This window comes from Condylura cristata, unplaced genomic scaffold, assembly GCF_000260355.1.
Source record: "Condylura cristata isolate star-nosed mole 26May11 unplaced genomic scaffold, ConCri1.0 scaffold00009, whole genome shotgun sequence".
NCBI classification, from domain to species: Eukaryota; Metazoa; Chordata; class Mammalia; order Eulipotyphla; family Talpidae; genus Condylura; species Condylura cristata.
The window spans coordinates 11,620,618-11,641,556 of record NW_004567110.1 but is presented as its reverse complement, the minus strand read 5'-3'; the positions used below and the strand labels follow the sequence as shown (position 1 = coordinate 11,641,556).

General features: G+C 45.0%; 1 protein-coding gene across 1 annotated transcript in view; it reads right to left on the bottom strand.

Annotated features, from left to right (window-relative positions):
- Positions 1-14,021: 14,021 nt before the first annotated feature.
- FBXO32 (F-box protein 32) overlaps positions 14,022-20,939 on the bottom strand; it is a 29,001-nt gene continuing 22,083 nt past the window's right edge. The window contains exons 7-9 of the mRNA XM_004679604.2: positions 17,168-17,350; positions 15,910-16,053; positions 14,022-15,534 (exon numbers count right to left, since the gene is read on the bottom strand). Of these exons, the coding sequence (XP_004679661.1) occupies positions 15,445-15,534; positions 15,910-16,053; positions 17,168-17,350 (417 nt within the window). The 3' untranslated portion in view covers positions 14,022-15,444. The remainder of the gene's footprint in view (positions 15,535-15,909; positions 16,054-17,167; positions 17,351-20,939) is intronic.

Here is a 20,939-nt window from a genome sequence, read left to right as displayed (position 1 = left end):
CTTTTAAAGAACCCAGTATAATTTTAGGGTTAAAGAATAAAATCCCCTTTCATTGTTCTCACCTGTGGCCCACCAAACTGCCTCTTCTCCAGCCCCCAGGAAGCCATTGGTAAAGGCCTGGGGTGTCCTTTTTGATGCGTTGCAGCTTTTATGAATGCAAATGTTCAGACAGACTGCTGTGGGTGGAAGACTGACATTCGTATGTCCAAAGCCATACCCCCAATGTGACTGATGCATAAATAGGGTTATTAGGAGAAAATGAAGATTAAGTGAGGTCAGTTTTCTGCTGTGTGAAGACACGCTGAGAAGGTGGTTTAGCTGCAAGGCTGCAAGAGGACTCTCAGAAATACCATACCTTGATCTTGGACTTTCCAGATTTCATTGCTGTGAAAAAAGTACATTTCTGTTGTTCAAGGCCACAATCTATGGTATATTATGACAGCAAGAGACTAAGACACCCACCAAAACAGAAAATAGCAAATAGAATCTTCATTTACCTATCACCCAGTTTCAACAAATATCAATAGTTCAATAATTGTTGAATTCCAACAATTCAAAATGACCTACAATCATTTAAAATCTATTAAAATTTTAATTGAGGTAAAACTAATTATAACAGTAATTAAGGTTCAGCAGCCCATCACTGAGAATCCTTTCTCCTGATCCACGAGCCCCTCCCCCTTCCCTCTGGTAATACTGTTCTTGTAGGCCAAAGTTTCTTTTTGTTTTATTTCATTCACCTGTTTGTTTTTAAAGTGAAATAAATGCCATTTGTCTTTCTTGGTCTGGGCTTTGCAGTCTTATCTCACTGCTCTGTTTTATCTCACTCAGCAGAAGTCAAGTCCCTCCAGGCCTATCCATGTTGTGGCAAATGGCAGGGTTTCATCTTTTCTTTATAGCCAAATACCATTCCATTCAACAAAGATCTGTTGAATAATTATAAACAGAGGATTGACATGATTAGCTATGTGTCCTCAAAAGACTTCTTGGGACACACAGCTGTTATTTTGGGGTGGTTCAGGTTGGAGATGGGGATCAGATCTAGCATTTCTCGCAAACTTCCTGACAGGCAATACTGAGGGTTCCAGTTGCAGGAAACAGCAGAGAAGGAGAAAGGGGGGTGGTAGGCTAAGGTTTCAGAGTAGACGAGATGGGTTACACGTGTTTCCACATCAGCAGGTGTCTCATTGAATCTAAGGGGCCATGGATTTTAAGATGCAGCCTGGACTCAAAGACATTAAAAATGGGGAGAATGTTTATCTGGGCATTGATGACATGCAATAGAATTAAAAGGTGGCATCACCAGCCACCTCTCCACCCATGGGGACAAAGAGCACTAACTAACTCACAATTACCAATGTATAAGAAAGAAGCAAGATTTTCGCATCTGGAATCTTGATGCACAGTATAGATTTATGAACATGTCTGTTTATGCTTTTCAAGTTGAACTCTTGCTGTTCTTGATTAAAGAACATGGGGGTGGGGGGATTATGTGGTTGGGAACTTTATAGGAGCCTTTTAATTTAACAAAATGCTACCCAGATGTGATGATGTCATTTATGAGACCACAATCATGCTCTCCTTGGGGGGCAGCCAGATTCTGTTTATTTAATAAAAATGGATGTTTTGAATGGCGGTGTCAGGGAGCCTGGTCTGCTACTTTTCCAGGAGCTTTTCTGGGCTTCTGGACAGAACTTGGATTCCACAGGCAGATGGAGCTGTTCTCCGTCTTTTCTCTCTCCAAAGACATGCATGCAAGGCTACAATAACAGGGGACCTGCATTACTTATTTGGAAGCTGGGGTGGTGATAGAAACACTCAGACTGAACCTTGAGCAGCTAAGCTTCTCCTGTGGAGGACGTGGCTTTCAAACCTAGCCAGCCGCGCCGGGCTGAGGGAAGGACTCAGCTTTCTGCAGAGGAGCAGACTCAGGGCCGAAGGTACAACAGGCCAGATAGGCCCCATCACACCAGCCAGTGAGCTCCTGTTGGCTGGTCCAGGACCCCACGATGAATTTTTGCTTTTTTTTGAAATTCATGTGAATGTTTTATTTAAAAGTCCAGAGCCAGACCTTTTGGTTGCAATCTATTTTAGGACTATATTTTATTGGTTGCTGTTTTGGAAAAAGTACTTTCCCCTTTGTGTTCCCGGAAGTGGCCAGCAAAACTGATCACTCCTAACTCCTACACTGCATAGCGAGTGTAAGCTTGGCCATAGACAGCTCAAGACTGAATTCTAGTTCCACTGTGTGTTTCTGGGTGAGCTGCTTGTCCTTCCTGTGCCTCCGTTCCCTCTTCTCTAAGTGGGAGTAATAGAAAGTAACTATTTGATAGAATTGCTGAGATAATCAGTTATCATTCTTAGAACAGTACTTACCATTTAATATGAAAATAACAATAACTACAATATATTTTTTAAAATATTTATTTATTTATGCATACAAGAGCTGGGGTGCAGGCCAGAGGTACAGGAGGTGAGAAGATTCACTAGAGACAGAATGGGAAACAGGACAGGCAGATCGACTGAAATACACTGCTGAGGGGAGCAGAAGGTGAGACAGGAGAGGTCTGCTGTGCCATGTGGGTCACCTCTTTGCCCAGGGATTGAACTCATGCTGCAGTGGCTGTGGACAGCTTCATAGTGCTGCACTTTAACTGCTTGTACCACCAGGGAGGGTCCTAGTCAGAATATTGAGTACTAACAAGTTCTCAAATTACGCTAAGCCACTGTTCTATATTAAACAGCTCACGCCATCCAACCATCCTATGAACTAGGTGCTATTATTGTTTCCATATTTCAGATTAGGTAATTGAAACACAAAAGTCTATTCAATATAAGTTGAGTATTATTGTCTCTCTGCTGAACCTCATGTATACCTGATAGCAGAATATTAAAATTATAGGTTCACATTCCTGGCTCACCCCTATTAATATGTGGGCTTTTTAAATATGACCACTCTTGTGTTTTTTAACTCCTTAGACCTAGTGCCAAGCATAGAGATAAGCAATGTTGGCTAAATTGAATCTGGCTTACCGGAAGTCCAGTTGGGGAGACATATATATATATAAACTATTGGCTCCGATATATCATCTGCCTCCTCCTGAGACCACGAGAATGGCTTCCCTGATGATCATCAGGTCAAATTCTGCAGCTTTCAGCTCTTTTTAGTGATGAGTGATCTCAATCCAGGCTTAGCTCAGCCTGATTTATTTTACGATGCCTCTCAGTCAGCAGCTCCCCTCTGCTCCCCCAGTGCAGGGAGAGGCTGTGGCTGCAGGGCTGCTGGTCTCCAGGTGGTTGGCTCTCTTCCTGGAGTTTAGGTAGGGGTGGGAGGAGGAGGCGACAGTGGGGAGTAGGCAGACGCTCCCTCTCACTGAGCAGTCAAGATGAGGTTTCCGTCCTCTCCCTGTGGGTTGTTACCCCTTCTCTAGCCAACTGAATTTCGGCCAGTTGTCTCTGGGGCAGGTTTCCAAAACTGACTCTCCTGCGGGGTGTGTGAGTAAGTCCTCTGGAGGGCCCTTTGCGAGTCTCACCCCACACACTTGCTCGCATGAAGCTCTTGCTTTAGCACAACCTCTGTCTCCAACTCCACTTTAGCTCCCACCGCTTTCTGTGACTGTTGGGGACACTGATGGGGGACAACTTCTTAAGGAGATGGAGGAAAGATCACTCTAGCCCAGCTACCTGTTTAGTGTCCACTCTACCCAAGGAACACTTGCACACCCTTGCGTGCCACTGGGACAGTGCAAGGTGCTTTGCTGCCCACCCCTCCACCCCCAAGAGACACTCTCTGAGTCTCTTACTCCTGCCCCTGGCAACATTGGTAGGCCTGTTGCCCCAGTAGCCCTCCAGGGGGGAACAAAATATCAGCCTTCCATGTTGGTTTTGGGCTTCATGAATGAGTCTCTTAGAGTCCTGCTGTGACTTCAGGGAGGGCATGTGTTCTTTCCATCAGCACTCTCTTCCCTTCCCACCTCCCCTCTTTTCACCCTTTCTCTCGTATTGATTCACAGAATGGAGGGAGTGGGCTGATTATGGTCTCTCCATCTGCCCTGCCAGGAGGTGGTTGGTACCAATATTGGACTTAGCATATCAGGATATTCTGTGTCAGGAGTGGTCCACATTGAGTTTATACAAGTTTCCAGGGCATCATTGCAGCATTGTTCACAATAGCCAAGACATGGAAGCAACCATTGTATTCCTTGACAAATAAATGGAAAGAAAATATGGTAAATATATATTGTACACAGTGGAATATCATACAGTCACAAAAAAGAAAAAGATGGATGTACTGCCATTTGGCTACATGGTTGACTTCGAGGACATTATACTGAGGAAAATAAGCCAGAGAAAGACAGATACCATTTGGTCTCACTTAAACGTGGACTCTAAAAAAAGCACAATCCATAGAAAGAGACTAGAATGGTGGTTATCAGGGACTGGAGGTGGGGGAAGTGGAAAAATGTTGGTAAAGGGCACACATTTCTCCATCTCAGAGGAGTAAGTTTTGGGGTACAGGGCACAGCATTCTGTTTATGGCTAATGATATGCCATGTGCTTTACAGTTGTTTGGAGAGTAGATCTTGCCTGTTATCATCACACACACACACACACTCAGATGGTAATTACATGAGGTGATAAAGGTGTTAACTAACCTTATTGTTGTAATCATTTTGCAACAACATGTGTATCAAATCATCATGTTGTATACCTTAAACTTACTTGATGTTTACTGTTAGTCATATCTCAATAAAATAAGGAAAACAAGACAAAACAAGGGAGACTTCCAAGCTTAAAGACAAAGTTCTTCCTGGTGGTGCAATGGGTTAAAGCACCATACTATGAAGCCCTCCTAAGACACTGCAGCAGGATTTCAATCCCCTGCCAGGGAGCTGACCCACATGGCGTGGCAGACCTCTCCTGACCTGCCTGCTTTTCCCCGCAGCAGTGTACTTCACTGATCTGCCTGTTCTGCTCCCCACTCTGTCTCTGGTGAATCCTCTCACCCACCACACCTCTGGCCTGTACCCCAGTTCTGTAAGCATAAATAATAAATCCTTAAACACAAATTTTACAAGGATAACATAGGAAACATATTTTGTTTCATAAGCAATTCTATGGAACAGAGCATAGCATTTAAGTATAGTTTTATCTTTTCCCTTCACTCCTGAGGTTATAACTTTATTATTTATTTATTGTTTTCTTTTGTTTTAATTTATCAGGAATATTAGGGTTCTCCAGAGGAACAGAACCAATAGGATGCATATGAATGTATAAAGAGAATTGACTCACTTGATGATGAAGGTGAAGCTATGACTTAAAGTGGCTGGAATTTTCCCCCCAAATTATATACCCAGGCAGATTCTCTTTGAGTGAAGGAACGTGGTCTATGTTAGAAATGCTTGAAAGAGACAGATGCCCCCAGAACTAGGAAATGAGGTGACTCATGATAGTTCAATTAGTTAAAATTAGCACGCAATGGGACCCCTCCCTAAAGCAAACAACAACAACAACAAAATTCTGAGTCCAGGGAAACAAGAGTCAAAATCCTATTCCAGCAATTAGCAAATTACAGAGAATGATTGTCTATTAAGTTTTTTAGGGGACAGATCATTAACATTTCTAGGTCTTAGTTGTTTTAGTTGAGGAACATGCCAGAGCTGGACCAGGTTATCTCTCAGCATCTCTGTCAGGTTTAATGTCTTTAAGTCTATCAAGGTTATGGTTTTAGGGCAGCCTAAAATCAAGGTTTCTCCCCTTTTCCCATTGTTTTGTTTCAAGTTGAAATGGCATTTGTAGCAAAGCTCTTCGTGGCTGTGAGATGCCCATCTAGAAAGGGCCCACCCTAAGCCAGCGAGGGCGCCAGCTCGCCAGGGGCAGGGTGCTCTTGCCTCACCCCCTCCACCTACCTGGTATCTGCCTGGCTGGCGGCACAGGCCCAGAACTCTGCCAACTGTCAGCAAGTCCTCCTCTACAGAAAGACCTTGTGGATGTCGAAGCTAAGGGAAGTTTCTCCTGGAGACATCTTAGGATCTTGTGCAGCAAATTTGTATTTCACAACTATTCTCTCCAAGGTATTGTGCTAGGTGCTGTGTGGAAAAGACACTTCTAGGAATGCTGAGTTTAGGGGCAGGTTTGAGCCGAAACCATACTGCTGCGGTTTGGTAACCTGGTGACCAGTTGGTAATGGTATGTTCAAAAATCAGCTCTCAAAAAAAAAAACAAAAAAACAAAAAAACAAAGAATGCCCTGATTTGTTGTTCTTGCTGATTTCTGTGGTGTAAATATTCCCACTATGACCAATTTAAATTTACCAGCATGCCACTGAATCTGGAGTTGGAAAGAGATGAAATGCGCTCCAGCTTGATACCTGTGAGCCTAGACAAATTGCTAAATTTCGCTGAGCTTCCTCCACGTACAGTGTAAAGTGGGATAATGCTAGCGTCTATCCTAAGTGTTGCTGTGGTGACTGAAAAGAAGAATATATTTGGAAGTCCTTGGCAAAGAATAGAATTCAGTTTCTTATTGATGTTGAATCTGGGTTTTCTTATTTCTTATTATCTAGGAGTTTATAAAATTGCAAGGTTTTCAACCCTCCAAAATAGTGGGTGTATATATGCTTATTATGGGAAAGGGGGGAGGGATAGAGGAGGGATAGGAGAAGGAAAACAAGAAAAAACCTCACATTTGGGGCATAATTTGCTTTACTGTTTTAAATGTTAACCACATCTAAAAAAAATACCTTCACAACCATGTCCTGATTGGTGTTTGACCCAAAGACAAGCCATGTCCTAGACAACTTGACACAGAATGAGCCATTGCATTGCTCCTTGAAGGGATTCTTCTGTCTTCTAGAACAATGACAGGCTCAGGACCCCAGGGCTCACAAAGAGCTTCAATTTCCTCCGAAAGGGCGCTTACCTAAACCTCAGAGAGTTTGCTTACATAAACCTCAGAGAGTTTGCTTACATAAACCTCAGAGAGTTTGCTTACCTAAACCTCAGAGAGTTTCCCCGCTAGTGGTGGTAAGCCTTGGTCTCTGGCTCTTATGACACAGTCCCACAGACTCTAAGAGACTGCCCTGTTCACATGGACTCAGGGGTTTCGGGCATGTTCTTATCCTACTCTGAAGCGTGGGCTCAGCAGTTCCTCAGAATTCCTCTGGTACTTTTTAGCTCATGAGGACACTTGGAACTTGGATCTCGTGCTGCGGTTGACGGACATTCTCTTGTCCCTCCCCTCCCCTCAGCGGTACATGGTATGCACCTTGACCTTGACTGTAAGGGCTGAGCTCATACTTCTGGAAGGCTGCTCCAAGACACTGTGATGAGCAACATTACCCAAGGAGAGAATCAGAAGCACTGGCTTTCTGTGCTGTTTCTTGGGCAGAAATGTGATTGTATCATCTCAGTGAGGCCTGTGAAAAATGCGAAAGAGGCAAATTTACCCATAACACTACCAGGCAGAGCTTTCCTAGCTGAGCCTCCCATATCTGGCTTAATTACTGTTGCTGCTGAACAGACTATGACTGCAGTAGTCATTTGCATTTACAGACAAACCTTCACTCAGCCTGGACTGGGGGACAGGGAGAGAAGGATCAGCAGGGAATCCCCAGAAGGGTCAGAATTCATAGGGAAAAGCTTTGTGGGGGTGGACGGCTAGGCTTGCTAGCACATCTTTCAGCGGGCCCATGTAACTTCCTGTTACCACTGCAGTAGGTTACTACAGGTGTGATGTCTTAAAACACCACTTCATCAGAAGGCCAGAAATCGGACATAGGTTTCAGTGGGGTGAGGTCACAGTGTTAGCAAACCCAGTTCCTTGCTGCAGCATCCAGGGGAGAATGGCTTCCTGGCCTTTTCCAGATGATATGAAGGAGAGATGTTGCTTTCGTTCCTTTGCTCGTGTGTGGCCCTTCATCTCAAAGCCAGCAGTGGGAGATGGGTTCTTGTTGCATTGCTGCACTCTCACTTTTTGTCTCCTTCTTCCTTTTTTTCTTTCTTTTCTTTTTAAAAAAGATTTATTTATTTATGCATACAGAGCTGGGATACAGGCCAGAGTGCAGGACGCAAGAGGATTTACCAGAGAGACAGAGTGGGGTCCAGAACAGGCAGAGGTACTGAAATACACTGTTGAGAGGAGCAGCAGGCGGGTCAGGAGAGGTCTGCTGGGCCACGTGGGTGACCCCAGTGGGTGCCGGGGGTCCTGGGGATCTAAGTTGTGCTGAAGTGGCTGCAGATAACTTCATCGTCTGTGCTCTAAACCGGGGCGTCCCAAGGGAGGGCCCTCCTCCCACTTTCAAGGACTTGAAATCTCTGTCATTGGTAGGTGCAGAGTTGTTTCTTTTCCATTTTCATAAGCTAAATTGAGGTGATGCCAATCACATTTCTGCCCAAGAAACAATACCGAGAGTGAGGGCTTCAGGCTCTCTCCACAAATGATGTTTAATTCAGTCACACCTTCTTTCACATGGTGCTTTCTCACTTGTCATGTAGCAAGGAGAGATATTTGAGATGTATTAACACTTAATTTATTATAGTTGTGTTACTAATTTACTTGGGAATGTTTTGCTTATTAGGTTGAAGCTTATTTAAGCAGGTATTTGAAGTACTAAAAAAAGCAGATGCATTAGATTTACAAATGCAGCTTTAAAACATTTAAAGGAATTTTTATTAAGTGTATAAAAGAGACTTCTTGAAAAAGAAGCTTTAGTCTATTCAACTTGCATTTATCAAGCAGTAATAAAAGATTCTCTTATTTTGTATGAAAATTTATTAGACTCGTAAAGATTTAGTTGAACTTCAAAGAAATGTTAATGAAAACTGGGACTCTATATTTGTTCCTTTATCAACTAAGATTTAATTTTTAACCAAAAAACTGAATAGTTGTCTCTGCTCATAACCTCATGCTGATTCTTACTCTAGTGGAGGCCAAGAATGTGGTTGTGAGATTTCAAAAGCATTTTATAAATGTAGGTGCAGGTTTATTGGTCCATTCAGCCCTGGCGCAATGCTAAGTGTTCTACAGGTTCTACAGTGGCAAACGAGACAGCCGGGTAGCAGTGTTGTGGAGTGCTACAGGAGTCGAAGCTCCAGCAGGAAGATAGTCCTAAGGCGTATTGATACTTATAGATGCTTGTTGGACATAAGGGCAGGCGAAGCATTTTAGTTCTGTGGAACAGCCTGAGCAAACAAGCCTGGGCTGTGTAGGGGAACGGTAAGATTTTGTGATCTTGGTGGAAGTTAGAATAATGAGCTCTAATTACTCTCGTGTGCCTCTCAGCATATTTTTGATGGCAAGTTAGTGGCAGGATGAGGGTGGTTTCAGACTGAGAGTCTCCAGCAAATCAATCACATGCCAGTATATATTATCTGAGCAGATTGCCCTATCTGGAATACAGTGCAGTTCCCACCCCGACTCTTAGGAAATCATAATTGTTACCATTTATTGAGCTCATACTATGTACCCAGCTCCAAACACTTCACATGTATTCATTCACTTAACCCTCACAACTGTAAGAAATAGACTTATTATCGTCGATATGGAGTTGAGGAAGTTGGGACAGAGGAGTTAAGGTGGCCAAAGTAACACCACAGAGAAGTGGCAGGTCCAGAATTTGAACCTTGTACCAGCCATTTCCTCTTTCTGGAATGTTCAAACCCTCATCCTTCTGAAGCTGGCTTCTTCTCACTTTTTAATCCCAGCTCTGATATTTCTGCTCAGTCTGCCTTAAGCAGGGACCACTTGTTACTCTGCAAATCGGTGCTTTGTTTATTCTATTATTTTGTCTATTCCACTAGAATCTAAACTCCATTAAAGCAGAGACCAGGCCTTCCCTGGTGGCAACCAGTTAAAACAGCATTGAGCAGCTTTTGGCAACTGCCTTGGAACGAGCACGATGCTCAGTCAGGGAGCTGCCCACATGGCGCTGCAGACTTCTCTTGGCCCGCCTGCTGTGCCCCTCAGCAGTGTACTTAGTGGAGCTTACTCTTCTGCTCCCCACTCTACCTCTGGTGAATCCTCGCATTGCCCCTGCAACTCTGGTCTATACCCAGTTCTGTATGCATAAATAAATAAATCTTAAAAAAAAGAAAAAGCAGAGACCATGTTTTGTTCACCATCCTATTCCCAGTGTCTTGCAAGGGGTCTTGCTTATAGGAACTGTTAGTAAATATCTGTCAATGAATAAGTTGATACTGATGCCACAGTTCTCTATCCCCTAATCACTGTATAACACACAGTGAGTGGAAATATTTCTCATTTCAGCAGAATGCTATATTATTGGCCCAGGCAGCAAGCTTAGTTTTCTATATATCCCTATACATTTTACAACAATGATAAAACAGTTTCTGGGAGGACTGTAAGTCTCAGTAGGGAAAAATTAAACATTCGGTATGATAAATGCCAACTGGAATTGACAAACATCAAAAATTCACCAGTGTGTGTTGTTGGAAAAACATTTATTGCAATTCAGTGTCAAAAAGATTTTACAAAAATATGCCACTGTCTGGTACAAACAACTATAAAAAATCAGTTTGTCATGCAAGAAAAGTGTGCAAATAATTTATACAGGACTCAGCTCACACAGTTAAAACATCTTTGCATGTCATTGGTCTAACCTTACACTTTTAGTTATAATGTTCAATCCCCTAGAATATTTTTCATTAAAAATAAAGCTTCTAAGCACAGGACTTGAATATGTACCCCCTTTCACTGGGGTGATTGGCACTTGGTAGAATAAAAATGGCCCCTAGAACTCTCAAGAGAGGAGCGCTGGTTGGGGCCTTCTGTTGAACAGATTTGTGCCTTGTGAATTAAACAGACATTTCTAGACTCAAAGATAAATTATGACTCATATTCAAACTCCAGAAGCAATGTTGTAGCAGATGGTGTTTCAAGTTCAGTTTTGGAGCAGCAGTCTATTTTTGCCAGGACCAGGGCTAAGTTTTGAGGGCTCTCTCAGGAAGCTTTGCTGAGTGAACTCAGGGACACTTGGGGAGGTGGACACCTCAAAGTATGTGCCCCCCCACTCCTGTGCTGCCTGCTTCATGGCGGAGTCCCCCCTTTGCTTAGTGAAGAGTTTTGTGCGTGAACTTCCTTAGCAACATAGTGGAGCTCACAGCAGGTACTGAGATAGGAAGATGAAGAGGGTAGAGGAGTATCTCTTTGTGTCAGGGGAGTGGAAGTACCTGCTTGGTTACCATCAAGACCTGTTTCTAGAAACCAAACCTGGCCCTCTTCTATCCTCGTGCCACCATTGCAATGAAAAATATATTAAAATGAACAGCCCAGGGAAAAGTTGAATTTGTCCAAGCAGAGTGCTTGTTTTATGGTGTGCAGGGTGTTCACACGAGCATATGGCTCTCATGACACAGACAGAAGTGTGTAGAAACCTTGCATGACTCTAACTTCTCTAGGGAGAATCAGGGATGGAAAACATTAACAGTCAGATGCTCAACATGGGTGTCACTCTTGCCTTCACAGTGGAGGTCTTGAGAAGACTCAGTGGTGTCATGTGACTCCAAACACATGGAAAATGTGCTTGGGTTCACGGGGTACAAGTTAAGGCCTTGGGGTTCCTTCTAGGTTTAGGCTGAGGTCGGCTGCCAGGCTGAGGGGCATCCCCTGAATATTTTGGACTTGATTCCTGGTCTTGAAAGGCAGGAGGGCCAGATTCTACAATGTCTCTTCTTCGGGAGCTAAAGTATCAGTAGGAGGTTGTTTCTCTTGGAAAACCACAGGGATTTATGCTCCTTAACAAAACAGAGCAGAAAGCATCTCCGGACAGCTGTTTAAAGGGATTAAGATCTTGTTTGTTGGTGACATCAAGCCCCAGGATTTATCAGAGAGCATTGTCTTTGCATTGCCTAGAGGTCCAGGCTGTTTCTGAGGTCTGCTTAAAGACTAAAAGGATTTAGGCCTGCATCCAATCACCAGGGATGCTCCCCAGACTCAGCTAGTTGGAGATAGATTAAAAACAACAGATGTCAACATAGAAAATGATGATATAGCATAGAGTTAAAAAAAAACTCGCACATAAGATTAGTTAAAAAAATTCACACATAAAATAGTGTTTGCATATCAAGACATTATTGCCCTACAGCCTGGCAGAAAAATATAAACGCAGATGCCTATTTTATGACAAACTATATTGAATACTAAAAAGTATATACCACGGAACGTGTCTTCAATGATTGAGCTTCTTGTAACTCACACCACTTGCTTGGAAAAATGAAATTCTAAGCTCTTTTTCTCCTCCCACATATATATATATATATATATATATATATATAAAGGCAGAGACAAGGGCCTCTATTCACTTCAAGCTCCATGGGAAAGTGTTTGAATCCACAGAGATAAGTGCTGTGCACACAACACAGTGCACAGCCCGGTCCCTTCACCTCTGCAGCCATGACAGCCTGCTTTGCGATTCTGCAGTGTGAGTCCAGCCATCAACACTCTCTCCTCCAGACCATTTCCTACAAAATCGATCTCACAACTGACTTCCTGCGGATGCTTCTACCTTGGGCTTTCCGCTCCCCGCCTCCAGAGTTCCAAGTCACAACCTGTTGTAGCAACACGAGCTAGCTGAGAATGTCAAGTGGATTGCTCTGGATCTGATGATAGAATGAGCTCACGAATTCTCCTTCCCCCAAGTGCTGTGCCTTGCGCTCAGGGGACTCAAGACTCATTGCTAGTTGTACCAAATCGCTGATTTGCTCACATGAGCCTGGACCAAACTCTTTTCTTCTCTTGAGTCTGACTTAAGATTTGACACCAATTTTGAATGCTCCTTTCTAGAGTTGGGAGGGGGTAAGTAGGTATCAGTTTCCATAGTTGTGCTTCTTTTGGCATTTAGAGTAACTTTCTGACACAAGGATTCTTTCTTGCTGTCCTGAGAGAATTTGCCAATGAAATGCTACAGATTTAGTACCTAGGGAAGAATTTTCTTTAAAACTTGCTTTATGTACATATGAGCTAGCTCTCAGTGCTGGCTTGGAAGCTCTGTGCCCTCCTCGCTCTTCCTATCACCTTCATAAGCCGCATCAGGGACATGCCCCGTCCATTCCCTTCCCGCTCCCTCTCCACCTGCTAGTTCCTTCCTCATTCTCCTCTTCCAACGAAAGAGAACCACACAGCTTGGTTTCTTCCTTTCTAACTCCCACTAAGTATTTTTCTTGTTTCTGCATGCACTCCCTCCAACAATGCCCTAGGAGATGGGGAGCGCCCAGAGTTACCCTCAAAGTAAGTTCCAAAAACCACAGCCTGATCATCTGGGGTCAGGGTGGTCTTGCACAAATGCTCCTGCAGCTTGGGGTGTCGTGTGGACTCACGGGCATGACGGCTGCCCAAGGAGGCTGGTTTGCTAGGTCTCTACGCACAATGCACAGCAGGCATCTTTTCTGAGACAGCAAACCCACAGATGCAGAGGCATTTCCACTGCCGTGCTCAGCCCCAAGGGGCTGCGGTCCTGAGTGGGTGGGGAGAAGTGCAGGCCATGGAGCACTAACCCTCCAGAGCCTCCCTAACACCCCCTTGCCCAATTCCATCTGGCATCTGTAAGGAAGCTGAGACTTTGAGGAAAACTGTCTGAGCTAGGGGAGAGCTAGCCTTTTCATTTCAAAGTCGAGGCCCTACTTTCTCAATGTGCCCTGACTTGTGCGCAAAACAACCGTAGGTATTACTGAGTGACCTTTGGAGTCACAGTGGGCTGTGACCATCAGAGCACAGCCTTGCCCAACAAGATCTCCTTCTTTAATAATTTTTCTCATTAAGGAGAATTTAAATTCAAAGATATTTTTTCCCTCGAGGAGGAGGATGATGGAAAACAACAACAACACTGAGAAGCTCTGATATAGGCACAATGGCAAGTGAGCGCAGCTGACCTGACCAAGGAGGCCTGGAAACATGGCCAGTGCCTTGGCTTGTTTTTCTACTACTTAGTCATCTTTCTCTTCCAACCCCAAGGTTCGAGCCTTAAAAATATACTGTCCTCAACATTAATGTGAACCATGTTGTTATTGGTTTCACTTTTTTTTTTTTTGTGCCAAAGCCATGCAGGATGGCAAAGTTAAGTGCAAAAAATAAAAAAAGCACAAAGCAAATAAACTGCAAAGATATGTACATTGTAGGAAAGCAAAGTTCTATAAAAAGTAAAAAACAAATAGTCCCCATCCCTCCCAGGAATATTTGGCCAGGAACCCATTCAGTCCTGAGATTTCCTTTCCTCCACACAAGTACCTGCAGATCTACGCCTAGCAAGATCCCCTGGAGTGAAGTCAGTTTAGGATGGACTCACAGCTCGTCTGTTCCCTACTTGGCCGCAACTCCAGACGTTGTTTTGTCAACCTTGCAAGAAGCCTAGTGCAGGTTGACTCAATTTTGATGTGGGACACCAAGAAAAGAAAGCTTCAGCTTATCACCAGCCAAGAGGAACAGCGGCTGGCAAAACGTTTAACTCAGTATAAAACCTGTCTTATGAGCTTTATCAGCATTCTGGCTCTGACCAGGCCACAGAGATACGCTTATCCGTGAAGATACCAAAAGAAACCCAGACAAGCCAAGAAGTTAAGCAGGAATAAGAAAGTCTTCACAGTTATGGGGTGACCAAGCCTGTCTTTTCTGTGGCAGGAATTCTCCCTCCCCGACTGCAGTTCCCAATGAGCTAAAACACGCAAGGAAAATGGGCAGGTGTGTTTTGGGGATGATCTCCAAGAGACAACTCCAGCGAGGGAGTGCACCTAAAAAGGAAGTCAGAAACACGGCAAGAATCGCCTCCGATACCCTTTCCCATTTTAAATCACTTTTTATAGGATGAAAAAACAAGAAGAACAGACACTGCCTACTGGCCAGTGCACTTTATCAGAGGGAGCTTTGGATGCTTTCCGAGGTAGACTCTGTGTGACGTCTTCAGCAAATGAGCCCCGTGCCCGTGTGGTTTAAGATCGTGATGCTTCCTTTGCTCAAAACAAACCCTCAAATCAAAACCGAAAGCCCAGGGAGTTCTCATCTGCAGGGCTTCTTCTCCTTCTTTCTTTCTTTCTTCACATTGTAAACAAAGCATTGTTCGGTCTTGTATTTGAGTTCTGCTCTTTTCTTCCACATCTCCAGGGAACTGTAAGGGAGTGTCAATGACCAGCAAGAGAATTCCATTTTTACCAATGAAATACAATTCCTGCCTTGAGTCTTGCTGGAAAATCATTAGGAAAAAAAGTTTATTTACAGTATTTCTACTTTTCCATTATCGATTCTAACGAGAAGTCCATACTCTTAACTTCCCAGCCAGCAACGCCTCTCCTCCAATGTCCTCTCCATGACTTATGTTGGACGTTTCAAGCCAATGTTTAAAATGTACACTATTTACAAAAGAAATGTCCAAATTCTGTATTCCCAAACATCCAATCAGCCGGGGCACCCTTGTGGAGTGTCGTCAGGTGCTGGAATTCAGAACTTGAACAAGTTGATAAAGTCCTGGGGCGAAAGCGAGACGGAGCAGCTCTCTGGGTTGTTGGCTGTGCATGGGTGGTCAGTGCCCTGCAAAAGAACATCGCGGTTAGGCCTGAGTTCTCAGAAGCATCTGGCAGGCTTGCAGCGCCACGAGGCACTGCCCAACCTCACCAGTGCCTCCCTTTGTCAAAACTGCCAGAACATTCTGGAAGAACTAAAGAGCTGCGTGCGTGGATGTATGTGCAGAAGATGGGAAGGTAGGCTGCAGGGAAAAAAATATACATAAGGGAGTGAAGGGAAACGCAGGTCTTTGAAAATTTCTCTCCCCAGAGACTGAATGGATTTAACCTTCACCTTCAGCTGGGGCTTCCATGGGGAAGAGGAGGAAAAGATTGGGCTTTGCGGTGCTGGGGCGACCGGATCCGAGGGGCTCGGTAGTCACACTGCCCCAAAGACACGTACCTTCCAGGAGAGGATGTGACAGTGTCTGCAGAGCTGAAGGGTATCTCCGTACTGCTCTTTCCGTGGGTAACATCGCACAAGTTTAAAGTACATTTTCTTCCAATCCAGCTGTCCTTTGTCTGATACAATTAATCGCTTGCGGATCTAAACAGCAAGCAAATCAAAGCAGTTGCTGGAGAGTTTATTAAAAAGTTGGTTTGTGCTTTTCCTCTTTTCATGTAAACCCTGGCAACACCCAGGTAAAAAAAAAAAATAGCCTGGCTCTACCCAGTTAAACTGGAGCTTTTAGCCAGTCTTGAAAAGGAGGAGGTAATTGCTGACAGCTTCCTAGTGACCTCTGCTAAAGTGCATCTGGATGGTCCTTTAAAGTTTAGTGAGTTCAGAAACAAGTGCACCCTTTACTTTGTTACAGTCTACAGGGATTATTTCCAGGGAGATACAGTAACTGCCTGGCACAGTGGTCCTATTTTCTATCTAATTATTAGTGGCTTCCTGAACAGAACTTGTAGAACTCACAAGGTGGAGATTCTCCCTGGTTGAGCAGCAGGTAAAAGTGTAGCGCTGTAAAGCTGGCTGCAGCCGCTTCAGGGCAAGTTCGATCCCCAGCCACGGAGCTGAACCACATGGCACAGCAGACCTCTCCTGACCTGCCTGCTGCTCCCCTCGACAGTGTAGCTCGTGGATCTGCCTGTTCTGCCCCCAGGTCTGTCTCTGGTGAATCCTCTCACCGCCCTTGCACCTCTGGCCAGTACCCAGTTTGGTATGCATAAATATATAATTCTTTAAAAAAAAAAAAAGAAGAAGAAGAAAAGTTGGCAAAAAAGTCCTGAGGGCGAGGAGAGGCAACAGGCCCAGATGAGGAGACCCACATAATTCAAGGTCAGCTTCCTCAGGACAGTCACTGCCTCAGGCGTTTGCATGTCCCTTTGCCTTTTGCAGCCTTCCCTGGTAGTAAGAGAGTCTAAGGATCCCTGCCCTGGGTGCTGGGATACAAGGAAGTAACATCTGCCCAAGTACTTTGGCTGTAAAAACATCATCAACACATAGATTTCTTTGCTAGAGAAAAGAACCAGGGCCACATACTGAATTTCAGGGAGCAAGGTGTAAAATGTGAGCAGGTCAGGAAGGTCATGGTCCTCCCAGCCTTCTAGCCATCTAGAAGAGAAATGACCTGTCTTGGCTGCTGTTTTGCAGTCAAACCAGGGAGCCTGGAGGGTGGCCCCCTCCCTTGGGCTGGGGGCGGGGCGCGCCCACCCACCTGCCGTTCTGAGAAGTGGTACTGGCACAGCCTCTTCCACAGCAGCCGGTCCTCGCTGAGCACGTGCAGGTCGGGGGCCGCCTGGCCCAGGCTCACCAGGTCTCGGCCGTCGCTCAGCCTCTGCATGATGTTCAGTTGCAAGCACAGGGGCAGGTCGGTGAAGGTGAGCCCTTTGAAGGCAGGCTGGGGAGAAGGACGGCAGGAGATCAGCGAGGTGCAGGGCACCCCGCAAGGGGGCAGCTGCGGGCCTCTGCCTTCGGTGTGCGATCAGAGGCCCTTTGCAGCCTCTGCTGATGTGTTTGCCAACAGCAGTGGACGCTGCCTTCTGGGCAAGAAGTCAGAGCAGACCTATGGGCGGCTCTGCCTTTCTCCCAGTCCTGGAGTTGAAACTACTGCTTTTAGCTCAGTGTTCTGTCACTGAGCCCCTCTCTGAGGGTTGCAGGCAAAAACATTCAGCTTAAAGAAACCCTACCTTAGCCTGGGAATGGATATGAAGTTAGTTTCTCCTTGAATTTGTAGGGTCTAATAAAACGGTCCAAGCTGCCTCCGGGTTTGAACACACGGGGCTTTAGGGGGCCACGTGTGGGAAGCTGGACTGTGAAGGACAGGGACTGCCAGGGGAGAGCACAGGACAGACAGGGAGCAGTTCTGGGCCCCAGGTGGCCTGGGGAAGTTGGGGCTTCCATCTGCCCTTGGCCGGATGGACTGGTCCAGAGGTCTCTGAAGATCCCTTCCAGCTCCCATAATCTCAGACTCACGAGCTTCTGCCACCTCGAGCACCAGAAGTGTCCCCGACTGGACAATTTATGTTGCTCAGGCCGCTGGACTGAGCTTTCAATTGTTTGAAAAATTCAGGATCTTGCCGGCTTGTGCAGGCCCAGACCTATTTTGTCATTTATCATCTGCTGCTGATCACAGCAGCTAATAAAACTGCCATGAAAGTTTCTTTCTGTTTCCAGCACTTCAAAGCATCTACTTTTTTGGTTAAAAGTCCCAGGCCAATTATTACATGAACTCCTATTAAGGTCCACTTGGCAGAGTTCACTCAAATTTTCAACCTGAACTTTTCCAAAATCCTTGCCCAGACCCCATGCTGAGCCCTTAAGCTTGATAAATGGTTAACTGCTTGTGTGCTTTCTCTTTTTGAATATAAAAATATAACAGAAAAAACACTCTTACGCCTGCAATCTAGCAATTGGCTAAAATCCTTTAGGTCCACCCCAGACCTCTCCCTGCCCCATGCTTCAAAAAACTAACCCGTCCATTACACATTATATACTCTAATCATTTCCCCCTTAAAACCAGTTCTTTCTCTTTTTCCCCCTTTATCTTAACTGTATTAATTTTTTTGCCAATAAAAATTGGCTCCACAGAATTAGATAGGGAATTTTGAAGGAGAACAGGATTATGAGAAGATACTGGTGGAACTTTGGTAAACAGAAAGCAATCACTGTGTCACCTTAACATTTTTGTGGAATAACATATTTCTCTTTGGTCCAAACTATTAAAAACACAGTCCAGAGGGAAGCAATTAAGTCCCTTCTGTCTCTCTTTTCCTGGCTCTTTTTCTTATGTGGCGTTGAGTATTTGTGTGAAAAGCTTCTTGGGTCCTTAGCTTCCGAGCACCACGCCTGGAGCCCAGGAGGGCTGAGAAGGGGTGTTTCAAGTGTAGTGGCAAAGCGCAACCTCTGTAGACAGGCCTGGGGTGGGGGGGTCCCTGAACTACATCTTACTGGTGATGATGTCCTGGTCAGGTTATTCCTAACTACTCTGTCTAATTTTTCTCATGTAAAAATAAGGCAGAATATACAGTGTGGCTGGGCAGAGTGGCTGACATCAAGCACAGAAGTCCAGAGCACACCGTGCAGAAATATTCGCCATCTTCCTACAGCTACTCACTAGCTGAGTTAATTCACATGTGAAGCACCTAGAAGGATGCCAGCCACAGCAGAGCCCTCACTAATAACTCTCGATGCTTCTACAATATGTACCACGTGTCAGGCACTATTCCGGTGCTTTCTACACACTAATTTTGAATATCTCACACCAGGGCTATGCAAACCGTTACTGGACTTATTTTTCAAATGAGGAAGGTGAGCCTGGAGACTGAGTAAGTTGCCCCAAATCCTGCAGCTGGTAAATTTCCATCATCACCCATAAAACAAGGCAGTGCTTCCCACTATTCCTTTAAATGTTCATCAGGTGCTTCAGGAAACCAAAGGGAGGAAAGCTCCCTTCTACCATTTATTCATTCATCTAAGATTTAAGCTCCATTTACTGTTCAGTGCCAGGCAGAGGGGCTAGAGCAGGAGACGACATGGCCAATGTCCTTTTCTGGTGGGGTTCACAAAGTAGTGGGTGGAGACAGGGAAGTGGGCACACGGAGGGGATGATTTCAGTTTGCTGTACCTGCTCTGACATAGTGGCTCCAAGAGGCTAGGGGGTCCGAGGAGACAGCGCGCTTATAAGCCCCACGGCCAGACCAGGCTTAGAGAGTCCAGGGAAGAGCTGGGCCTGGCTGCAGGGCCAGGAGCAGAGGGGAGAGCGAAAAGACTTTGGTGCTGGACCTGCCTTATGTAGGATTCCACTGGATTTAGAAGGACTGCAAAAAGCTGGATCGTTGAATAAATAGTTGGAAGAAAGTTGGATTGAAAAAAGTTTGGAAAGCACTGATGTTAAGAAATCGTCACCATTTTAGGAATAAGGAGTCCAGGGTTCTGGCCTCAGCTCTGCCCCTGATTGCGCTGTAACTCCAAAGCCATCGAGCTCCTCCTCTGTTTACCAACCCACTCTCGCCCCATGAGGAGGTGACAATAGCCACCTCCCCAGGGCTCCTACAGATCAAGTCAGGGAGACTCTGGGGAAGTAAGGTAAATGTGTGTGTGTGGGCAAGGGGGACCCCTGTGAGGGGACGGGGAGGCCAGTTCTGAGCAAGGGTGGCCTTCTAAAGGGGCGCCCCAATACCGCTGGAAGGATGATGTCCTGGAGACACAAGGGGCTTTTGCTCATTTATATCATTGCCTGGGTGATTCTGTGCTAGGCTTGTAAATCCGCAGTATAGAGAAGGCCAGAGTACACAGAAGGGGTAAGTGGGTTTTCTGTGAGAGATGTTAAGATTTTGGGCCTTAAAATTCATATTGTCAAACTATGCCTACAGGTAAGAGCTGGGAATGGGGTCTATTATTCAAATGCATCCATTAAATGTTCACAGTACTCCCACTCTCTTAAAAGAATCAAATAACTGAGAAAGCTTTGAGAAGAGTATTTGGACTTGTGTTCTGTTTGTGATGTGTGATGTATATGTGAATAGCAGTCTAGGACATTGTCTAAGGAACTCACACAGTTCAATTATTCCTTCTGTTTCCAAGCTGAAGCAACTCAAGAACAGAAAGGTTATTAACAGTGAAGTCAAGGACTCTGCAGTTTGAAAATTTCAGTTTGAAAAGAGGTCAAAGAGGTTTTTCTTGTTACTTTTTCGAGAGATGGGGCAGACCCAATCTTTATCAGCTTCCGTCCCGGAACCACTTAGAGCAGCGTGGTCAGTGATTAGATAAGGAAGCCAAGTGCAGCGTGAGCCGCTCGAGTGTGTCTGTCCATTAGTGAAACCTCGGAGATTCCAGCAGCATCCTTCTCACCTTTTTTTTTTGCCTCACTGCAAAGAGAACAAGAGCTGAGGGCCAACTTATGTTTTCACACTAAAATATGGGAGCTATTTTGTTTTGCTTTGAGTGAGAACTGCTTTTTTCTTTTCCAACATGCATTTCCACAATCT